At 39.4% G+C, this 19,966-nt stretch overlaps 3 protein-coding genes across 11 annotated transcripts; 2 read left to right on the plus strand and 1 right to left on the minus strand.

The window, feature by feature from the left end:
- The first annotated feature begins 585 nt into the window (after positions 1 to 585).
- On the plus strand, positions 586 to 8,656 carry LOC132173643 (2-oxoglutarate (2OG) and Fe(II)-dependent oxygenase superfamily protein). 2 transcript variants are annotated; one of them, XM_059585200.2, is made up of 5 exons: positions 586 to 1,381; positions 1,500 to 1,675; positions 8,206 to 8,276; positions 8,365 to 8,524; positions 8,629 to 8,656. In XM_059585200.2, exons 1-4 carry the CDS (start codon positions 704 to 706, stop codon positions 8,490 to 8,492), a joined length of 1,053 nt encoding a protein of 350 aa, XP_059441183.1. In that variant the 5' UTR covers positions 586 to 703; the 3' UTR covers positions 8,493 to 8,524; positions 8,629 to 8,656. The 2 variants fall into 2 exon arrangements, with proteins under 2 accessions (XP_059441183.1, XP_059441182.1); XM_059585199.2 differs by having other exon boundaries at positions 8,365 to 8,656.
- A 594-nt stretch (positions 8,657 to 9,250) lies between these two features.
- NCED4 (nine-cis-epoxycarotenoid dioxygenase 4) lies at positions 9,251 to 11,700 on the plus strand. The gene has a single exon (XM_059585198.2). The coding sequence runs from the start codon at positions 9,641 to 9,643 to the stop codon at positions 11,561 to 11,563; it is 1,923 nt and encodes a 640-aa protein (XP_059441181.1). The 5' UTR covers positions 9,251 to 9,640; the 3' UTR covers positions 11,564 to 11,700.
- Positions 11,701 to 11,957: 257 nt separating this feature from the next.
- LOC132173640 (GDA1/CD39 nucleoside phosphatase family protein) lies at positions 11,958 to 18,752 on the minus strand. Of its 8 annotated transcripts, none has more exons than XM_059585191.2 (4): positions 18,424 to 18,743; positions 16,043 to 18,229; positions 13,068 to 13,399; positions 12,161 to 12,248 (listed from the first exon to the last, which is right to left on the minus strand). In XM_059585191.2, the coding sequence occupies exons 2-3, from the start codon at positions 18,075 to 18,077 to the stop codon at positions 13,092 to 13,094; spliced, it is 2,343 nt and encodes a 780-aa protein (XP_059441174.2). In that variant the 5' UTR covers positions 18,078 to 18,229; positions 18,424 to 18,743; the 3' UTR covers positions 12,161 to 12,248; positions 13,068 to 13,091. The 8 variants fall into 8 exon arrangements, with proteins under 8 accessions (XP_059441177.2, XP_059441178.2, XP_059441174.2 ...); XM_059585193.2 differs by having other exon boundaries at positions 12,232 to 12,294; positions 18,424 to 18,744; XM_059585192.2 differs by having other exon boundaries at positions 12,237 to 12,314; positions 18,424 to 18,744.
- Positions 18,753 to 19,966: the final 1,214 nt, after the last annotated feature.

A 19,966-nucleotide genomic window follows, 5' to 3' on the forward strand; every position in this document is an offset into this window, starting at 1 on the left:
AAACTTTGGCAGACGCTGGGATGACCCCAGGCTGCTGAAAATCTCTACTCTTGAGAGAGAGAGGCTAGAGGGAGACGTGAGAGAGGGAGAAAAAAAAAATTGACGGAAGATTAGGGATCAACGTACGTTTGTGGAAATTAGGGTATTAAACAAAAAAAAAAAAAAAAATGTGAGAAGCACATGGTTAGGGACATATGTCAACTTTAGAGATTAGGTTAGAAAAATTTCCTCCGATCTACTTTGGAAAAAAACTTTGTCCCCAGCCGTTTATCTTATCTAAGAATTTAAAATAAGCCATATTTCAGCATTTAATAAGCCATGTTTTCTCATGCTAAAATATGACTTATTTTAGATGCTTAGATAATATAAATACAATGAATTTAAAAATCTCAAATTTTAAAAAAATTCTTTTAGATGCTTAGATGATATAAACACTATAAATTTAAAAAACTCAAATTTTAAAGAAATTTTACGGAAGCTGATCCTTAAATCAGAGGAGATCCGGTCCACCAACCAAAATCACCGGCTCTCCAGTCTCCGCCACCGAATCTTACGGTCGCAAAACATAACCCTGCCCCAAAATTATAACCCACCAAAACACGAACTGCACTAGTCTCGGAAACCCGCCGCCACCTAAACCCAACACTCGATCAAACCCATTTTTGCTTGTCGTTTTCAAGTCGCAACGCATCCGAAAAATAGTATGAAGGAGATTGAGGCATTGTGGAGGGAAGTGAGGGACCTGAGTCTGGGGAACTCGGGGGGAGTGGAGCGGCTGGACTCACCCCCAACCCCACTCCAATTCCTCAGAGACTTCGTGTCCCCTAACAAGCCCTGCGTCATCTCCAATGCCACTCTTCACTGGACCGCCCTCTCCTCCTGGTCCGACGATGCCTACCTCACTCGAACCCTCTCCTCCGCCCATGTCTCCGTCCACCTCACCCCCAACGGCCGAGCCGACGCCCTAGTCCCCTTAAATTCCGACGACTTAGCATCATCATCATCTTCCCTCTGCTTCGCCTCCGCACACGTAATGCGCATGCCCTTCCCAGAAGCTCTCAATCTCATCGTCAATCCCAATTCCACTAAATACGTGGCTTACGCGCAGCAGCAGGACGACTGCTTCCGCTCCGAGTACTCGGCGCTGGCGCCGGACTGCGAAGCTCACATCCCCTGGGCCACCGAGGCCCTCGGGTGCCTTCCCGAAGCTGTTAATCTCTGGATTGGCAACCATCTCTCGGAGACCTCCTTCCACAAGGACCACTACGAGAATCTCTACGCCGTCGTTTCGGGCGAGAAGCATTTCCTGCTCCTTCCTCCCACCGATGTTCATCGTATGTACATCTGCGACTACCCTGCCGCTCATTATTCTTATTCCCAGGTTTTTAAACCTTTAGACCTGAGAAGAGATTACCATACATCCCGACTGTATAAGGAGTTTTTTTTTTTAATAAAAAAAAAAAAAAACTTTTACGATTGTTCTTGTTTTTTATTTGCAGGACACTGGAGAGTTGACATTGGAGGCAGAGAAGCCAGCGAGATATGTGCCTTGGTGCAGTGTGAGTCCTTATCCTTCACCGGAAGCTAAACACACCCAGATGTCCAAATTCTCTTTGTATTTCGATGGCCCCAAGCCCTTTGAGTGTACGGTCAAGGCCGGGGAGATTCTTTACTTGTAAGCTCTGCCACTTCTTTATCTATTTTTGTTAACCAACCTCATATCTGCTCAAATCAATGTCAAACTTCACCGGAAACTAAACACACCCAGATGTCCAAATTCTCTTTGTATTTTGATGGCCCCAAGCCCTTTGAGTGTACGGTCAAGGCCGGGGAGATTCTTTACTTGTAAGCTCTGCCACTTCTTTATCTATTTTTGTTAACCAACCTTATATCTGCTTAAATCAATGTCAAACTTCATTTGAGGGTTGAAACTATTCCCGGACCAAGTGCATTGACTTCCAAATATTAACAAAATCTGAAATTAACAGTCTTATAAGTAAAGAATTTTATTTTTGAGCATTATAATGGAGAAATAATGCAATTTGCAAGTAATGGGACATTGGTCAAAAATCAAATCTAGATAATTATATTAGAAAATCAGAGTCTGGATTTTATTTTTGAGCATTTTCTTATAATCCTTAGTATTTGGACTCTCTCTCTCTTGCTAGCGCACACCAGCATTTCTCTTTTCTTATGGGGTTGTCAAGGTGGTTTCGAATTGAGTCCAAATTGTTTGAGTTGGTGGTGAAGAGTAGGTCTCCAGTGTGTAGGATTTTTTAGAGGAGCAGGGGTATTGTCCGATCTTTATGCTTGGGGGCAAAGTTAACTTTTCTTGACTATTAGCCACCGTCGAGGAGTTGGTTCTAGAAGAGGGGATGAAGGAGTTCTGGAGATGTTCCAGAGTTGGCTTCCAGCTCTCTTCACCCTACAGTGCTACAATAGGCATGGGCGGTTCTTGGTGGCGGCGGAGTATGGGGGAGGTAGACGAGGGGGCTTCATTCTAGTGTCGAAAGGGAGAGATGGTAGGGCTGGAAGTCCTTCACCGCTGAGCTGCAATTGGTTATGCAGTTCTTCCAATCATGACTTGGTGGTGGGTCAATTGGGCTTCATTCTAGCAGTTGATTAGCATCGTGTGTGGGCAATAGTCAAGCGACATGGCGCTCAGACTTCCAGCGGAGGTGGAGTGGGGGTGGGGAATAAGTCATTTGCGGAGGTACTAGCGGGACTGAGAAATATTTCGGCCATGCCCTCATTGTTGAAGGGTTCATCTGGTAAATTACCTGCATCAACGGGACATGTTATGGTTGGGCTGTCTACCTCTGGTTTAGTGTTTGAGAATGGAGAAGATCCCAAATCATCTGTTGGTAGAGTCAGCTCAAGTAGGGAACTTTTAGGTGTAAATCTTGATTTCCGCACCTCCAGAGAGTCTTTGGTGAGCTTAAAAAAGCACATGGATCATTGTTCATAATGGATTGACTTGATTTTGGGCCTGGGTGATGTAGGAAGTAAAATAGGCCCAATAGATTTTTTTTCCTCGTAAGCTTGTTAGGCCCACCTCTAGCAACCCACTCTAATCAAGACCCTAAGGGTAAGGCCCTAAACTGCATCAGGGAAATGTTCTTCCCGGTCAGGAGAGAATAACAATCTATCAATTCTTCGCCAGCATTGATCATCCTTATTATTGGACCAAGTGAACTTACCACACAATAGGAATGTCCACGAGCCCGGTTCAAATATGAAGTCCGTTAAATCCCTCATAGTTGAAGAATAACAGGTATCTTCTAATCTCTCACTCGAATATCGAATAGCATTAAAATCTCCTCCAATGCAGCAGGGCTTTTCCCACCAACTCATAATTCCAACCAGTCCATCTCAAAGCACTTTCCTGCCATACTCATTATTAGGACCATACATGCCCACGAATGCCCAATCAAAGTTATCACTGACACACTGAAAAGAACCCGTGAAGATAAATCTTCCACACAATCCTCTAACTTTTCTACCACTCTTCTATCCCACATAAGTAAAATTCCTCTGGAGGCCCCTCTCAACCCTAAAAAACACCAATCCGTATGAGCACAACCCTACAAACTACTTACCACCTCCCTAGTAATGAACTGTAGTTTGGTTTCCTGTAAACAAACAATATCCTCCTTCCACTCCCTAATAAGTTTTTTAATCGTCATCTTCATCTCCTTATTCAGCCCTCTCACGTTCCAAGATAAAATCTTAGGCTTCATCAATCATATGAATTCCCCTCCCCTTTCCTTTGTCTCTATGTGAGTGCCCTCCATTTGCAATATTTGAAATATAAAAAAGAAATTCTATAGCCTTTTTTGCATCTTATTTAATGGTGACCCCTCACAAAAGAAAACCACAGTCAAGCCTGGCTGCCCTTTAGACTAAATTCCTGCTTTCATTCCTGACTACAAGTGCATGCATCAATTTCTGATTAAGAAGGCTTTTAGGTAGGGGTTATCTTTTCTCTTTTTCTTTTATTTGTCATTTCCTTACTGCTGGATTTTTATTATATTCTCTGGGTCATTCTTTACTATATAATTCCTTGATCCTGTTTTTCATTTCAGTTTGTTTTTGCTGCTTATTCTTTTCCCTATATCTTCAAAAAAAGTCTTCACAACATTTGACTAGCTTCAGTAATATTTAGTGCATATTTGATCTTTATCTCTCCCTTTTTACTAAAATATTTCTCTGTTTTTATAAGTTTAAATTTACCTAGCATTGACCACTCTAGATTGTTTCTAATTTACATAGAAGGAGCTGATGCTAGATATTTGCTTCTTAGTTTTAGAAAAATCAGATTTGAAAATGAGGCTTGGCACAAATACAATTTGGTTCTTTTTAGATTGTTTTACAAGGTGTTTGTTCAGAATTCTGAAAGACATTGCTTTTTAAGTCAGAGATCCCAACTGATTCCAAGACCTTGGAAATTTTCTAGAATACAATTTATGTTCTTAGACATTTATTTACACAAAAGGGATATGTATGCATTGTAAGTGGTAGTTTTTAAATCTCTGCTGTTCTTTGTCCTTCAAAGTTTGTAAATAAATTAGAAGGTGGGAAATTATTTCCTTCATCTAGTATGATACAGTAAAGAGATTAAATTGGAAAGTTTGTAAATAAATCTTGTAAATCAACCGAAAAACTTTCAACTTATTTGATAAAGGAAAACTTACTGGTTTTTCCAAGCTCCTCTCTCTTCCGATCGGTCATCAACAAAACACAATGTTGGTGTAAGCTGTTCTTTGAGAGGCATCAGGTCAATCAATGTTGTTCTATAGGATTAGAGTGGTTTTAGGAGCAGAAACTACGGTAATTAATTGGTCTAAACAGCAAATCAAATCCCCTTTTCTTTGCAAATGCTAGATGAGGTATTGGCTTGCATGGTGGACATAAAACGGTTTGGTTGACCATTCTAAACAGAACAATGTAGCAAAAGAATTGAGGGCTGGTGAAAAAAGATTAAATGAACAGTGAAGCAATGGTTCCCTGACAGTTTTTGTCACATGTACGCTTCTTTATGGATGAAGTACCTATGTTTGACATGACTCAGCATTGATATTGCATTGTATATTGTTGGACAAGTCTTCAGCATGGATGTTGGTGGTAGGTTTGTGTGGACTGGTTTGTTGCCTTGCAGGTACAAAACAAGTGTGATTGATGAAGAGAAGGCAAAGACAATTTGGCATAAATTATAGCGTATATGGTGAAAAATTTGACGAATAAGTTGTATGTAAAGAAATAGTTTTATGGATTATATATGGGGGAAAATACAAATCTGTTTGAGCACCTCAACAAGTTTAACATGTTGGATACACAATTGTTCAACTTTGGAGTAAAGATTGAGAAAGGAGATAAAACAATACTTTTGTTGGCATCACTTCCCTTTTCATATGATCACTTAGATATGATATTATTGTATGGGAAAGAAACACTGGAGTTGGAAGAGGTTATCAGAGCTCTTTTGTCATATGAGACAAGATAAAAATTTGTCAATGATGAGGTTGATGGGCTTATGGCGAGGTTTGAGCCATAGCATAGAAATGATAAGTCTAAGTGGAATAATGACAGAGGTAGGAAGTCTCGGTCTAAGTAGCGTTCGGCAAAGGATGACAAATTTCAATCAAATGCAAAAGATTTGGAGTGCTATTATTGTTACAAGAAAGGGTACTACAAAAAAAATTTGTAGGGTCTTGAAACACGATTTGGAAGATAAAAAAAAAAAAAAAAAATAAGGAAAGTTTTGCATATTCAATTAGTGTTGCCAATGACGAGTCTAATGATAGTAAGGCTAGCACAAATCTTCTCATAAATCTTCTCACAGTTTCCTCAAGTACAGATTTTCTCATAGATCTTGGGTTTTTTATTCTGCTTGCTCATATCATGTGTCCAAATAGGCAGGAGTTTGAGACATTTAAATCCTATAATGTTAGTACAGTTTTGATGGATAATAATGCTAGGTGTAAGGTTGCTGGAATTGGTCTCATAAAGTGAGGATGGTTGATGGGCTTGTAAGGACATTTACTAAGGATATGTTCAAAAATTTTAAGAAGAATCAGATATCCATAGGCACATTGGATTCCTTGGGTTATAGTTATTCAACAAAAGATGAAGTTATGAAAATAGCTAAAGATGCATTGGTGGTAAGAAATGTGAGAAAATTTACAATTTATATAAGTTACTCGAGAACACAGTTATAGATAGAGTTGCAACATCTTCGACAGAATTAGATATTGATGAGCATATGTGACTTGGCCATTTAGACAAGCGCGGAAAGGTGTGAAGTCCTACAAATTGGGATTCTTACATTTTGTACGTATAGTGTGTATGAGAAACAACAAAGAGTCAGATTTAAGGTGACATCTCAAACAAGCAAAGGTGTTTTCGACTATATTCACTTAGATGTTTAGGGACCAGTAGTAGTATTTTCAAACGGAAGTGCATATTATTTTGTCAGTTTTAATAATAATTTTTCAAGAAAGGCCATAGTTTATTTTTTACCCTCTTCAAGCAGTGGAAAATCATATTGGAAGAAAAGTGAAGAATTTGAGTTCCGATAATGAATTGGAGTATAGGGACACTGAATTTTTGGAGTTTTGCAAAACATATGGCATTACTCGTCACTTCACAATTAAAAGTACTTAACAAAATGGAGTTACTGAAAGGTTGAATGGAACTCTACTGGAAAAGGCGAAATGTATGAGGTTGAATACATGATTGCCAAATAGTTTCTGAGCTGAGGCAATTAATTATACACGCTTCATGACCAACGAATCTCCATCTGCCGCAATTGATTTCAAGGTTCCAAAAGTATGGTCAAGTAAACCAGTTGATTATTTAGTTTTAAAAATATTTGTTTGTCCTGCATATGCTCTCGTGCAAAGTGGAGAGTGGTTGAAATAAGTTCCAAAATCAAAAAGTGTATATTTCTTGGTTTGAAAACTGGTGTTAAAGGCTATAGGCTATAACCTATGAGATTCGGTTTCAAATAAGAAAGTTAGCAAAGATGTGTTTGATGAGGCCTATATGATAAGAAAATGTGGCGCTGAAGCATCAATTGACGGCTAGAAAAGGAAACAAGTCGTGGAGGTGGAATTTGATGATCAAAGTTTACCCACGGATAAATGTGATGATGAATAGTTTTCAAGAGACTTGGTACTAAGATTGAGCCTTATGTTTTTTTGCAAAAGGCAAAGAGAAACGTGATTGAAAAGCATCGGAGTAGTCCAACAGGATTGGTAAAAGTGTGATGTTATGTCTAAATCAGGTCATGTGCTAAAGTTATAGAGATGCTTAAACTTGTGTGACACTTTTGGATTGTGATCGCCCTTGGAGGTTTTGGCGGAAACATCTTGAGTAAATTCGTATCGTTGTAACTTGATGAAATTCAAGTAAAGAGGGAGATTTTTTGATGTTCATATGAATTGAAATCATCACATCAAAACCATTGCCCCATTATCTTTTACTTTTCTATTGGGTTTTGGAGACTCTCTTTAGCCAACTTGTATTTGGAGTGGGGAGGCCGACTTGTAAAAGCCTTTGTTACCGACATAGTGTTTTATAATGCGTTAGAAGTGTCATCCGAGAGATTGTGAGAAGAGTATAGTGACGCATGTTTTTTTCTTGGTTTCTTGAGGCGCTACACAAGGAGACCAAGAGTGTGCAGCAACCAAAATATAAAAAAATAAAAAAGAGAAAAAGAGCTTCACGGTGAGAGAGAAAAAGTGAGAAACAAAGTTGTCGTTTGTCCCAGCAAAAGAAAGGTTTGTATTATTGTCTTTTGTTTTCTCTTTTGGGGAATTAATCTTTTTTTTGTGTGATAGTGAGATTTTGGTGTATTAGGGTTTTGGCTTTTGAGTACTTTTCTCTTCATTTTTTGTTTGTATTTCATCTTTTATAGTAAATTTATCTGTGATGGCCTCCGTCAGTAGATGTACCTCGCATTAAAGAAACCACATAAATTATGTTGATCATGCGTATGATTGTTTTATCTTATTTACCATAAATATGGTCTTTTGTACAACAATAAGCATAAACAAATACAAGAAGAAAAAGAGAAGTGTGGATTGTACATGATCATTAAGTTGAATTCTTAATATTTAATTTTATTGTTTAACATGGCACTTTCTGCTAAATATAATTTAATTGATGAATAGTAATTTTAAGGCTGTGGTGGAGTTGATGCAGGCCAAGTATGTGGTTTCATCACGTTAGACAGAGTCCAGATGCTGGAGGGCGGACTATTGCAATTAACTACTGTAAGGGTCATGTCCTTTCTTCTCCTTTAAGGTTTCAGCGTTTATATGATTGTTAGATGCTAAGGTAAAAAAACACTTTTTGTTGCAGGGTATGATATGCAGTTTGACATCAAGTATGCCTATTTCAACTTCTTGCAATCAGTTCATTACCGATCAACCCATTGTCCAACATTACCTGAAACAGTATCTGAGGACTCGGATTTGGAGTCGGACTGACTCATTTGCATATGGCTTTAAGGATAAATTAGGTGCTGATGAATCTGTGACAAATTTAGCCTAGGGATTTTGAATAGAAGGCTGGAGAAAGCATAATAATCTTGACGAGATCTTGTTTTTGCTTTCCTTTACTCAGAATGCAGTCAATATGAAATTTTTGTTTATTGGTGATTGCTATGCATTTTCATTGTGCGGGCGGAACAAGGACAAGGCTGTCATGGCCAAGGCAGCCTACGGGCCTACAAGCATCAAGGGCCACACAGGCTGCTTCGTGCTAAGTGATCCTTGGACAAGAGGTTGTGTTTGTTAGTGCTTTCCAAGATACGGCGAAGAAGAGCAAATCTGCAATGCATTAGTTAAAATTTTTCTCAAATCCTAATTTGCAATTTACACTTGAATTGTATTCAAGAAAAAATAATTTGTCAGGATAGGATAGGAATGGTCCCGTAGTTTTATGCCTAGTTTCTTTTGTTTTTATTAGAAAATATTTTTCTTAAAAAATTAACAGAAGGATTTTTTTTTTTCTTTTTTTTTTGGGTGATATGGCAATGGTCATCCAGTTGAAAGTCGGAAGCTGATCCTAAGTGAATGATTTTTTCGGGGGTGGCGTAATAGGATGGTCCCTAAGCGTATTCATGATTGCTATTCAAAGTGAATGATTAAAAAAAAAAAAAAAAAAAGTGAATGATTTTTTTGGGGGTGGGGTAATAGGATGGTGGTCCCTAAGCGTATTCATGATTGCTATTCATAAGTGAATGATTTTTTGGGGGGTGGGGTAATAGGATGGTCCCTAAGCGCATTCATGATTCCATAGGAAATATCGTCTTCAGAATTATTTTCCACCACAGAATTCCCTTTTGATATCTGCAGAGTGATGAGACGTGACTGCGTATCTGATGGTTGCTTCTAATTTCAGGAATTGATGCCTTGTACATCATCAGGAATGCACAGTCCCTCCAGCGGAACAGCCACACACCACAAGTCCATTTTACCATGTCCCCATTCCTTTTATGGTGAGTGATAGATAGAGAGAGTGTGAGTGAGTGAGTGGACCACGGTATACACCCCCTGGAATGCAACCAAAATAATGTGAGATGTGACGATCAAACTGTACTGTGTGGCTCAGGCTCTCTCTTCACTTTCCTCTAATGCTCTCAATAATATCCCAACATCCCTACAGCATCCCTTGCACCCACCGCATTCTGGCACTTCTGTGGGAAACAAACAACATGGATGCCTTCTCTTCTTCCTTCGTCTCTACTTTGGGCCTGGCCACCCCAATTCATTCTTTTACCACTGCTACCGCGCCCAAAGCCATCCGAGCACTACCACCACTGTCATCACCTTATTCTCCTATCCTCAACGTATCCACCTCCGTTGGGATTGACGAAAAGGCCCAGATGCCCACGCCCACGCCCACGCCCACGCCCACATCATCATCGTCGTCATCGTCATCGAAAAGATCTCCTACTACATCAACGGGCAAGATGAGATCACCGCCGCCAAAGCAACGACGACAACAGCTACCTTCATTGATCTTCAACGCATTGGACGACATCATCAACAACTTCATAGACCCTCCCCTCCGCCCTTCCGTGGACCCAAGAAGCGTGCTCTCCAACAACTTTGCTCCGGTTGTTGAGGAGCTTCCCCCAACAGAGTGCGAGGTGATACAAGGATCCCTACCACCTTGCCTTGATGGTGCTTACATTCGCAACGGGCCCAACCCACAGTTCCTGCCTCGTGGGCCTTACCACCTCTTTGACGGTGATGGGATGCTTCACTCCATTCGGATCTCCCAAGGCAAACCCACACTCCTCTGCAGCCGCTACGTCAAGACCTACAAGTACACCATCGAAACCCAAGCCGGGTCTCCACTTCTTCCAAATGTCTTCTCGGGCTTCAATGGTCTTACCGCATCCGCAGCGCGGGGTGCTTTAGCTGCTGCCCGAATCTTGGCCGGTCAATACAACCCTGCTAATGGCATAGGTGTCGCAAACACCAGTTTGGCTTTCTTTGGTAATCGTCTCTACGCACTCGGTGAGTCTGACCTCCCTTACTCGGTGCGATTGAGCTCCAACGGAGACATCGAGACTCTGGGTCGCCATGATTTTGATGGTCAGCTCTCCATGAGCATGACTGCACATCCCAAAGTAGACCCTGAGACGGGGGAGGCGTTTGCCTTTCGATACGCCCCAATCCCTCCATTTCTCACCTACTTCCGGTTCGACGCCAAAGGGGCCAAACAGGCAGACGTGCCCATTTTCTCCATGCTCCGTCCCTCTTTCCTCCATGACTTCGCAATCACAAAGAAGTATGCCATATTTGCGGACATACAATTAGGGATGAACCCCATGGAAATGATAGTCGGGGGAGGATCTCCGGTGGGTTCGGACCCGTCCAAAGTGCCTAGACTCGGAGTCATCCCTCGATACGCTAAGGATGAGTCGGAGATGAGATGGTTCGACGTGCCGGGGTTCAACATCATACACGCCATTAATGCGTGGGATGAAGAAGACGGAAACCAAATAGTGATGGTGGCACCAAACATATTGTCAGTGGAGCACACGTTGGAGAGAATGGACCTCGTCCATGCGTTGGTGGAGAAAGTGAGGATCGACCTCCGGACAGGGATTGTAACAAGGCATCCCATTTCAGCAAGAAATCTTGACTTTGCGGTCATAAATCAGGCATACGTGGGGAAGAAGAACAGCTTTGTGTACGCGGCAGTGGGTGATCCATTGCCCAAGATATCTGGGGTGGTCAAGCTCGACGTGTCTAAAGGTGATCAGCGCCAGGACTGCACGGTGGCGTGCAGAATGTACGGACCACGCTGCTACGGGGGAGAGCCTTTCTTCGTGGCGAGGGAGCCCGGTAACCCAGAGGCGGAGGAGGACGATGGGTACGTCGTGTCGTTTGTCCATGACGAGAACGCGGGAGAGTCCAACTTCTTGGTTATGGATGCCAAGTCTCCCAATCTTGAAATTGTTGCGACCGTCAAACTCCCCCGCCGGGTGCCTTATGGCTTTCACGGACTATTTGTGAGGGAAAGCGACCTCAAAAACCTCTGATCCATCCCATACTTCCATCATTCGATCGGTGCCACACAAAAAAAACTTCTAAAATTACTATGTCACAAATCTTATACAGACACATAATTAATTTATTATAAATTCAGTATACATGATGATGTATTATTCTCTGCAAATATCTATATTATATAGATTGTGTTAAAAAGCCAGTGCAATAATACCTTAATTAGTAGTTTGTATCCAAAATGTTACCCTTAAAACTTATCCAAAAAGCAGGTTGAATTTGTTTATAATGAAATTGAACAATGTATATCTCACGCATACGAGGTGATTCGTGTATATCGTTACATGATTGATTGCTCCCCAAGATACATCTCTACAATCAATTCGTATCATCCACATGTTAACCAAAGAAGGGAAGACTAGAATGATATGAAGAAATATGTTATGGAATCATTAATCTCAGTCGTCCAGCAAATGCTTCACCTAATACTTGTCAACGGCTTGCTCTGGTTTGACTGTTAATAATACTTGAAAATTTGGGGGGCTTCAAAAACTTGGTCGATGTATAGGAGTGGCAGAACATGGACTGATAACATAACCACTGGAGGAGAAAACCATGAGCCAGAGTCCCATCCCAAGGCAAGCTTGTTGTTTAAACTGGGTAATTTGTGAAAGAATCCGGTTAACAAGTGGTAAAATCTCTCTGCCGCCCAGAAATTTGCTGAAATCAGTGACCAGACCAGCTCATCATTAGCTCCATAATAATCCTGGACAAAACTACTACACCCTGGTAGCATGCAGAATTTTTTTTTTTTTTTTGAAAAAAAAATACATGTATAATGGAATGCATGAAGACAAAGTAAAGCAACACAAGAAAGAAAATAAGGGCAAGCTTGGCAACACCTTTTGGGACAGATTTTTGTCTTCTAGCAAAGAAAGCAGAAGCACTGATTAACAAACAATTCAACACAAACACTCATAATAGCTTTGACCTTTATCTAACAAGCCTTTACCTTTATTTTTTCTGTAAGTTAAACTTTATGAGATGGGAGGAAGCTCAATCCTCAAATTTAAAAATTAAATTAAAATCTGGACGCAACAGTAGCATCATTGTTGGTATTAGATGAAGATGGTTTTGCCTCCATGGAGAGTGCATCTTATTTATTTATTTATTTTTAATGAATATATGAGTAGAGTGTATCTAAATTTTGAAACCTCTCTTTTGATAACTATAGCTGAGCCAACAGATATTCTCCTTTTACGTAACGCAATTTAGGCTTTACGATGATGAGGGAAGTTGAAGCAGTCATCTTTCATTTCATATTTGGAGGATGTAGGGAAAGACATGGAACTAACGAAAAAAGAAATCATAAAACAAACTATGTGCTGAACTATTTCTCAGCTGAAGTGGGGTTCTATATGGTACAAAAAGAATGGCTAGAATTGAATAGGGTATAGCACAACTTTCAACTGAGATTTTGATATCCCTTTCCCTTTTACTATGAAAAATGTAAATTGGAGAAGAATTAAGTGAGGATACCAGAATATCTGGAAAATCAAAGCCCTAGACCTTCACCATGTGTGCCTCGGCTAAGGAAGAATTAAGGTCTTCTCGAGATTGTGATCTTCGACTTTGAAGATGCATCTGACTTCTGTGAGGGGACCTGAAGGAACCCATTGTACTGCCATCAAATTGCATCTGCCCCAAATTATTTGCGGAGTAACTATGTGAAACACTACTAGTTGACGGGTATAAGGAAGACTCTATGAGCTGGATGCTGCTGCTGCTGCTGTTGCCACCGCTGAGACCACGTCCAAAGCCAAATGGTATTTCTTGGGCTGTTGGACTCAGCGGCATCTTCACCCTTCCATCTGCCGAAATAGGATAACTGACATTACCTTCTAGGTTTATTAAGTAAGAAAAAAATCATCTAAACAAATAGAACGGAACAGTACAAACAAATAATAATATCCGGTCTAAGACAAATAACCAAACCAACTGAAAATAACAGGTTTTGAAGAAAAAATAAAATAAAACCCACAGAAAAGACGAGCATTATTCTAACGGCTCTGACATCAGATATCTTCCTTTTTTTTTTCTTTTTAAATAAAGCTCTGACACCAAATATCTAAAAAGAACAAGTAAAAATATATGCTTAAAAACTCTTTTGCAGAAATTTAATAAAAGGTTCATGGCTAGTGAGAAGAGTTGTGAAAGTGAAAAACAGAATATTGGATGGAAAAAGATAGCAAAGAGTTCAAACCAGTTAACTACACTCAGCCTAACTGTCAATCTCCATTTCATCCTCCTCATAAGTAAGCACTGCCTAACATGCGTAATCACCAAAGAATCTTCTTCTTAGAGAGACCTCAATTTCTCAAGTATCCAAAAGAAAATCTTAAACAGTCACATAAACATGACAAGCAGACTTCTTCCATTAAACATGTCATTGTCTTTTCCAGATACGTGGTGCCAACTTTAGTGTAAAATTAATAACTTCTCCCCTTCAGGTATTGATATACACATAGATATTTGATCAATAGAATGACATAGCAGTTCAGAAGAAACTTTAAATCATTAAAAACTAAATAGAACAAAGATAGGATTTCCACAGTTCTCTCTCGAAATATGAACAATCATGTTAGAACTTATCCTAAAATAAATATATCTATAACTGGCAGAGTGGGAAAGAAAATTAGGAGGTATAATAGTCCACCCAATAAGAAATAAAGAAAAAGAAAATGATTTAAACATAACGATGATATACGGAGTTGACTGATGATTTCCACTGACCAGGAGAACTGGATGAGGGAAGACATCATCTTCTATATGGAGCAAGGAACTAACTTTAAGAATGAAAAACTCTAGTGCACTCAAAAGTGTAGTGGTCCATTTGATGATATATCCAACTAGTTTAAAACTAAGGGAAAATATCAAACTAGCTCCCTGTGTTTTGGGCTATCATCAAACAGATCCATGGACAAATTATCAAATAACTCCTTGCTGTTTGAACCATTATCATACTTTCATCCATATTCCATCCTTTTTTTTTTTTAACAAAATTCTTGTGATATTCTAATTATGCGCCAAAAAAAAAAAAAAAAAAATTGTCAAACGAAAAAAAAAAAACCCTACCAAAAAGCGGGGTTGAGGGAGCAACCCTCCTCCCCCTTCAAAGGGGTTGGAGCTGAGGTCATAGGGGACACACCTCCTCCACATGGTAAACCAATCAATGCCATAGCACGCATGCTTGTCCCCATTGTAGGAATTGCCTTCTTCACAGAGATTTGCATTCTTGCCAACCTCCTCTCACTAGGGTTGTCACCTCACTAAAATGGTAGCAAGGTGACAACACCAGTGAATTTTTTGATAAGCAATAACACCAGTGAATTGTATCAAGCTCATTGTGTTTCTTGAGCCTGTACTTGGATCTTCAATTGGAACTGCTGCTTATTAGGACCGAAGTGATGATTGGATTGGGTACAAAATAACAGAGCCAAATTGGCTCGATTGAACCATGGGAGTTTGGCTTTTCATTCCACGTGAAAGAAATCCAAAACTTTCAGGAGTACCACTGGTTCCATGGCTCCCATCAGCATTGACTGCCATTAACATTTTTCTTCTTGGATCAATGGATAAAGCGTCTCTAATCTCTTGGATTACTATTTGTTATTCGGACATATGCATCCTATGACAAGGGAAAGGCATTTGAAAAAGAAAAAAACAAAGGATGGTGGGATCGCAGAAGGGTTGCCACCACACCCCCCCCCTTTTTCTAGTTTTTTTGGAATATTCCTTCCGGCATAATTGGAATTCACAAGCATTCTTTTAGAAAAATGGACAAAATATAGACAGAAATATCTATTTGATAACCACACAAATGGAAAAAAGTTATTCGATAAAATTGAAAATCCAATGAACTATTTGATAACAGCCCAAAGCACAAGAGCTAGTTTAATATTTTCTCTAAAATTAATATCTTAATCATATGATCGTTTAAATTTCTCTCAGGAGTTGGGAAGATCTACTCATCCTAGACATACATACTTTCAGATAGAAATGGTCTGTCATATAATTCTACACTAGTAAGTTTGAACAAAATGATTTAAAAGACACGAGACAGCATAAGGCAACTTCTATCATGGTTCATATCCATGTCACCCAAAGACTTTCATAACAAATCTTTTGTTTTTTTTCTTTTGGTTAGTATAACAAATCTTGAGACATGCAAAAGAATTTCAATAATTTGGACAACCTCTACTTCATTTAATTGTTATCTTACTTGAAATTAATGTCCAATGACATTGTCCATGATGTCAAGTGTTCAAAGATTCTCTCAAAGGAAGATCAACAAATGCTAGAGAAAGAGAACATAATTTTTCTCTTCCAAGAAAAACATAACAATAACAAAGTGACAGTCATACACTTCAAATATGTGGCATATATATTGATAGTCATAATATTAAAAAATTGAAAAATTATACCCAAATTAGAAATCTTGTAGAGGTGCTTACCGGAGCTGATAGGACTCCAACGCTGGAATGCAAAAGGAGATGGGATATTAAGAACAGATGTGTTTGACGCACTATTATGCCTGAAAAGTGGGAGATATGACCTCCTAAAAAATCTTGGCATCGAATTTCCAAAAAATGATAATGCACAAACTAGGAGCACCAACGAAATAAACAAAATTGCAATAAGGATTGGTGGGTTTATCTTCATTTGGAGTATTTCATAACTGTGAAGCCGCATTTTAGATGAAAATGCCTTCCCAGCTTCCAAAAGGGCAACTCCAAGAGTCCAAGTAATACTTCCAGAACCAATAATGATCTGGCTATCTGTAATATGCAAGCCCTCTCTCAAAAGTAATACAATATACGGTGACCTAAAGCAATACTGTTCAATGAAAGGCTGAGGTGCAACACTTTTTCTTGCAACTTCCCAAGTTTTTTCACAGAATTCACGACCCTTTTCCAAAACATCCTCTAGTGTGGCTTCTGAAGTCAAATTAAAAAACCTATACACCACAAAAAAGCCAGACATCGCATAGAAGTGGCCATAAGGACGAGGAAAACTATCAGTAAGAGCACAAGGCTGCAAATCACAGTCAATGCCTGGGTTTTTACTTGACCATTCAGATAAATTAACAGCAACTTTTGCCAGCGCACTGCAGTCCTCCCAGTTCGGAGCACCAAGCAGCTGCACAGCAATGCCTGATTTTCCTCCTTTACTCAGACTTTTTCCTGCAATCACAGGGCTCCCGCCTTCCTGGTAATTCGAAGCACACTGTGAGCAGATATATTGCTCCTTGTACCCAGAATGCAAGCAAGGATGCTTCAGTTCTGTTTTCCCTTTAACTATATCTCTCTTAGTGATTTCTGGAACACTCTTAAAAAGATGAACCACAGACTTGTCAAACGCATCATTCAAACCGTAGCCCGAGAGAGAATAGGCAGTGAGATGATGTTTAGCAGCTCCTATTCTAAGGCTTACGCTAGTCTCATTATGTATATGTTCCTTGCTCTCAAATGTAACCTGCAACGACGACCCACCTAAGTCAAGTGCACCAAAGGTTGGTTTTCTTGGTTTGGCCCCCAACATACCTGTGCGATGATTAAGTGCTATCCATCCGTAATAAGCTTCCTCTGGACCACTGATAATCTTCACCCACTCTCTCTGGCACAAGAAAGGTGAAGTTTTTTTGAGAATGGACCACGCATTGTCTAGAAGCCATTTCGAGTCAGCAGTCGGCAGCTTGCGAACCCCAGCTGTGGCATACAAGAAGAGAGAGGTGGTCTTATGTGCGTGCTTGGGGATTTGCTTCTCTGCCCACTGAACAAGCGGCTTAATCGCGGTCCCCAAGCCAGACACATTGTGCACTAACTTATGAAACCCAGGCTCAGTCTCCATTCGATCATAAGCACGCCCATTCTGGGAACTAGGCTTCTTGCGAAGACCCTCCGCTAAAGAACTCAAGACAATAGGAAGAGTTCCAGCATTGTTGTGATCGATAGATGCTTGATATACATAAACTCGAGTTCCGGTACTTCCACAATCGAGCACAACATAGAATTTGGATGCTCCTCGAGACCAATAAGAATAAACATAAGGCGAAATCATATAAATTACAAGTCCCAACAGCAAGAGGCACAGAATAAGCATGAGAAGCCGCACCCACTTGGCGCGCTTAGAAGGGGTTCCTCCCGGCAAAGCCTTCTGTTTCGAGAAGCTAGAGCCAGCATTTTCTCTCTGCAACGAATGTGGATACTTTAAGTGGTTGACGAGATCACTTCCTTGTGGATCAAGTGGACGATAAGCAGAGAAGTCCTGGAGAGACGAAGAGTGTCTAAGATTGCTCTTGTTGTTGTTGTTGTTGTAGTTGTTGGCGAAACCAAAAACATTAGCAGAGGGCGGCAGAGGCGACATTCCGACCGCTACATACGGAACCGTAGAAGAAGACGACGACGAAGAAGAAGAAGAAGAAGACTGTGGAGCCAACAAACGACTTGACGCAGCGGAAATAAAATCCACAATTCTGCCCAACACCATTTTCTTCTGTAGTTGTCTTATGTTAACGATTCCTCCAAAGAGGTCGATTGGCGCTAACAGAGAAGAACATCCTTGGCGTTATATTTATGGTTGAGACTGTGATTGCAAGACCAAGCAATAGCATCAGAAGTTTACGGAGGTTTCCACGAATCCTGATAAAAAAAAGAAAATAAAACATAGTTTGACAAAGTCCAGATCAGACTGACACTTTGTACAATAGAAAAGATTAATGCCCTGAGCATTTCCAGGGCTGGATCTGATTCCCTATCCGACAATCACTGAGATTCCTCGCCTGATAAATTCACGGAGGCACAATGAAGGAAGGAGTTAGGTGGGTTAGGGTTACCTGTTGCGTTTCTTCCTCTTCTTGGAATACCTGTGATGATCTCCTCAGTCCTCCCCCTTCTTCTCTCCTTTTCCTCTGTTTTTTTTTTCCCCTCTTTGTTTGTTTGCAGATTCAGATCCAACTAGAACGACCCATACATGTATTACAAAACCACCGCCCCCTACCTTAGTTTCTTTCCTTCTTCCACAGTTTCGTTTTGTCTCTGCTTTCTAGTTTTTGATAGTGTATCTTCCTTTTATCGAATTATAAGTCCCTATAAACTTTTCGTTTTATGATTTGGACCCTAAAGTTTCTTACTTATTTTCCTCCCACCCCATCACGGCACCTATTGTTCATTCTACGACTCGAAGCCTATTACAATTTCAATACATAACTGAAAAAACAAAAACTAACGAGGTTAAACTTCATATCAAAAGTAGTGTTTTTTTTTTTTTTTTTTTAAAAAAAAAAAACAAACAAATAAACAAACTATCAATAATCATAGAATGATAAAAAGCATTTTCTCATAATAATCAAAACCTTAAAAGAATGTTAGTTTGGAAAAAACTTCACTTACGTTATCTGATATTTGATTGTTTTTGTAATTATACCCTTAAATTTTTAAAAAGTATCATTTTCAATTACTATCTTTTAAAAATTTACAATATTAACCCTTCCACCATAATTCAGAGTTAAATTAAACAATTTAATTTGTAAAATCTCCAAAATACTCTTAAGATGTTTATAAAATACCTTAAATTTAGACGGGATAATTTGAGAATTTCACTTCGTCAATTAATATTTAAAGTTGAATTTGAACAAAAGAGTTGACACTAGAAATTTTTGAAAGATAGTTACACTAAATTAACACTTTTTTTAAATTTAAAGATATGATTACAAATATGATGAAAAATTATAGTTGGTAAGCAAAGTTTTCCCTTAAGTTTATAATATGTAACAACTACCCTTTTGATTTTGCAATGCCACGTGGTACACATTTATTATATATGATCTTAGCTTAGTTTATTTGGAACAGGATCCTCTCCAGTCAATTTTGGACTGAAAAATATTCAATTAATGGCCAAAATTTCTATCTTGGGGCCATAAATAAGACATCTGTCCCATTAATATAAATAATAAAAAAATATTATTTATACTTTAAAAATAATAAAAAATTTAAAAATATTTTAAAAAAACTAAAGGGTGATTGGGGTGGCCAAACGACCACAGTTAGCCTAGGGTGGCCGAAGCCACCTATGGCCAAACTAAAAAAAATTCATTGTCCCTTTGGGGTGGCCGGCTACCCTTTTTATATATATTATTAAGAGGACACGTGACACATTTGTGGCACTATGATTTCCTTAAAGAAATTTCAGTCATGAACTAGATATCCTCCCGTCCATAATGTATTGGAGAGAATCCGGAGCCAGTTTATTCTCTCATACTCTTGAAGAAGTTAAAATTAAATTAAATTTAAACAGTTAATGTAGTAAGATATAGACCACAAAGCAATTCTGTTACAGCCTCTTCCAATTTCCAAGGCTGGTTCTGGGTCTCAGGTATG

The sequence above is a fragment of the Corylus avellana genome, chromosome 3, assembly GCF_965113065.1.
Source record: "Corylus avellana chromosome 3, dhCorAvel1.hap1.2, whole genome shotgun sequence".
Taxonomy (NCBI): Eukaryota; Viridiplantae; Streptophyta; class Magnoliopsida; order Fagales; family Betulaceae; genus Corylus; species Corylus avellana.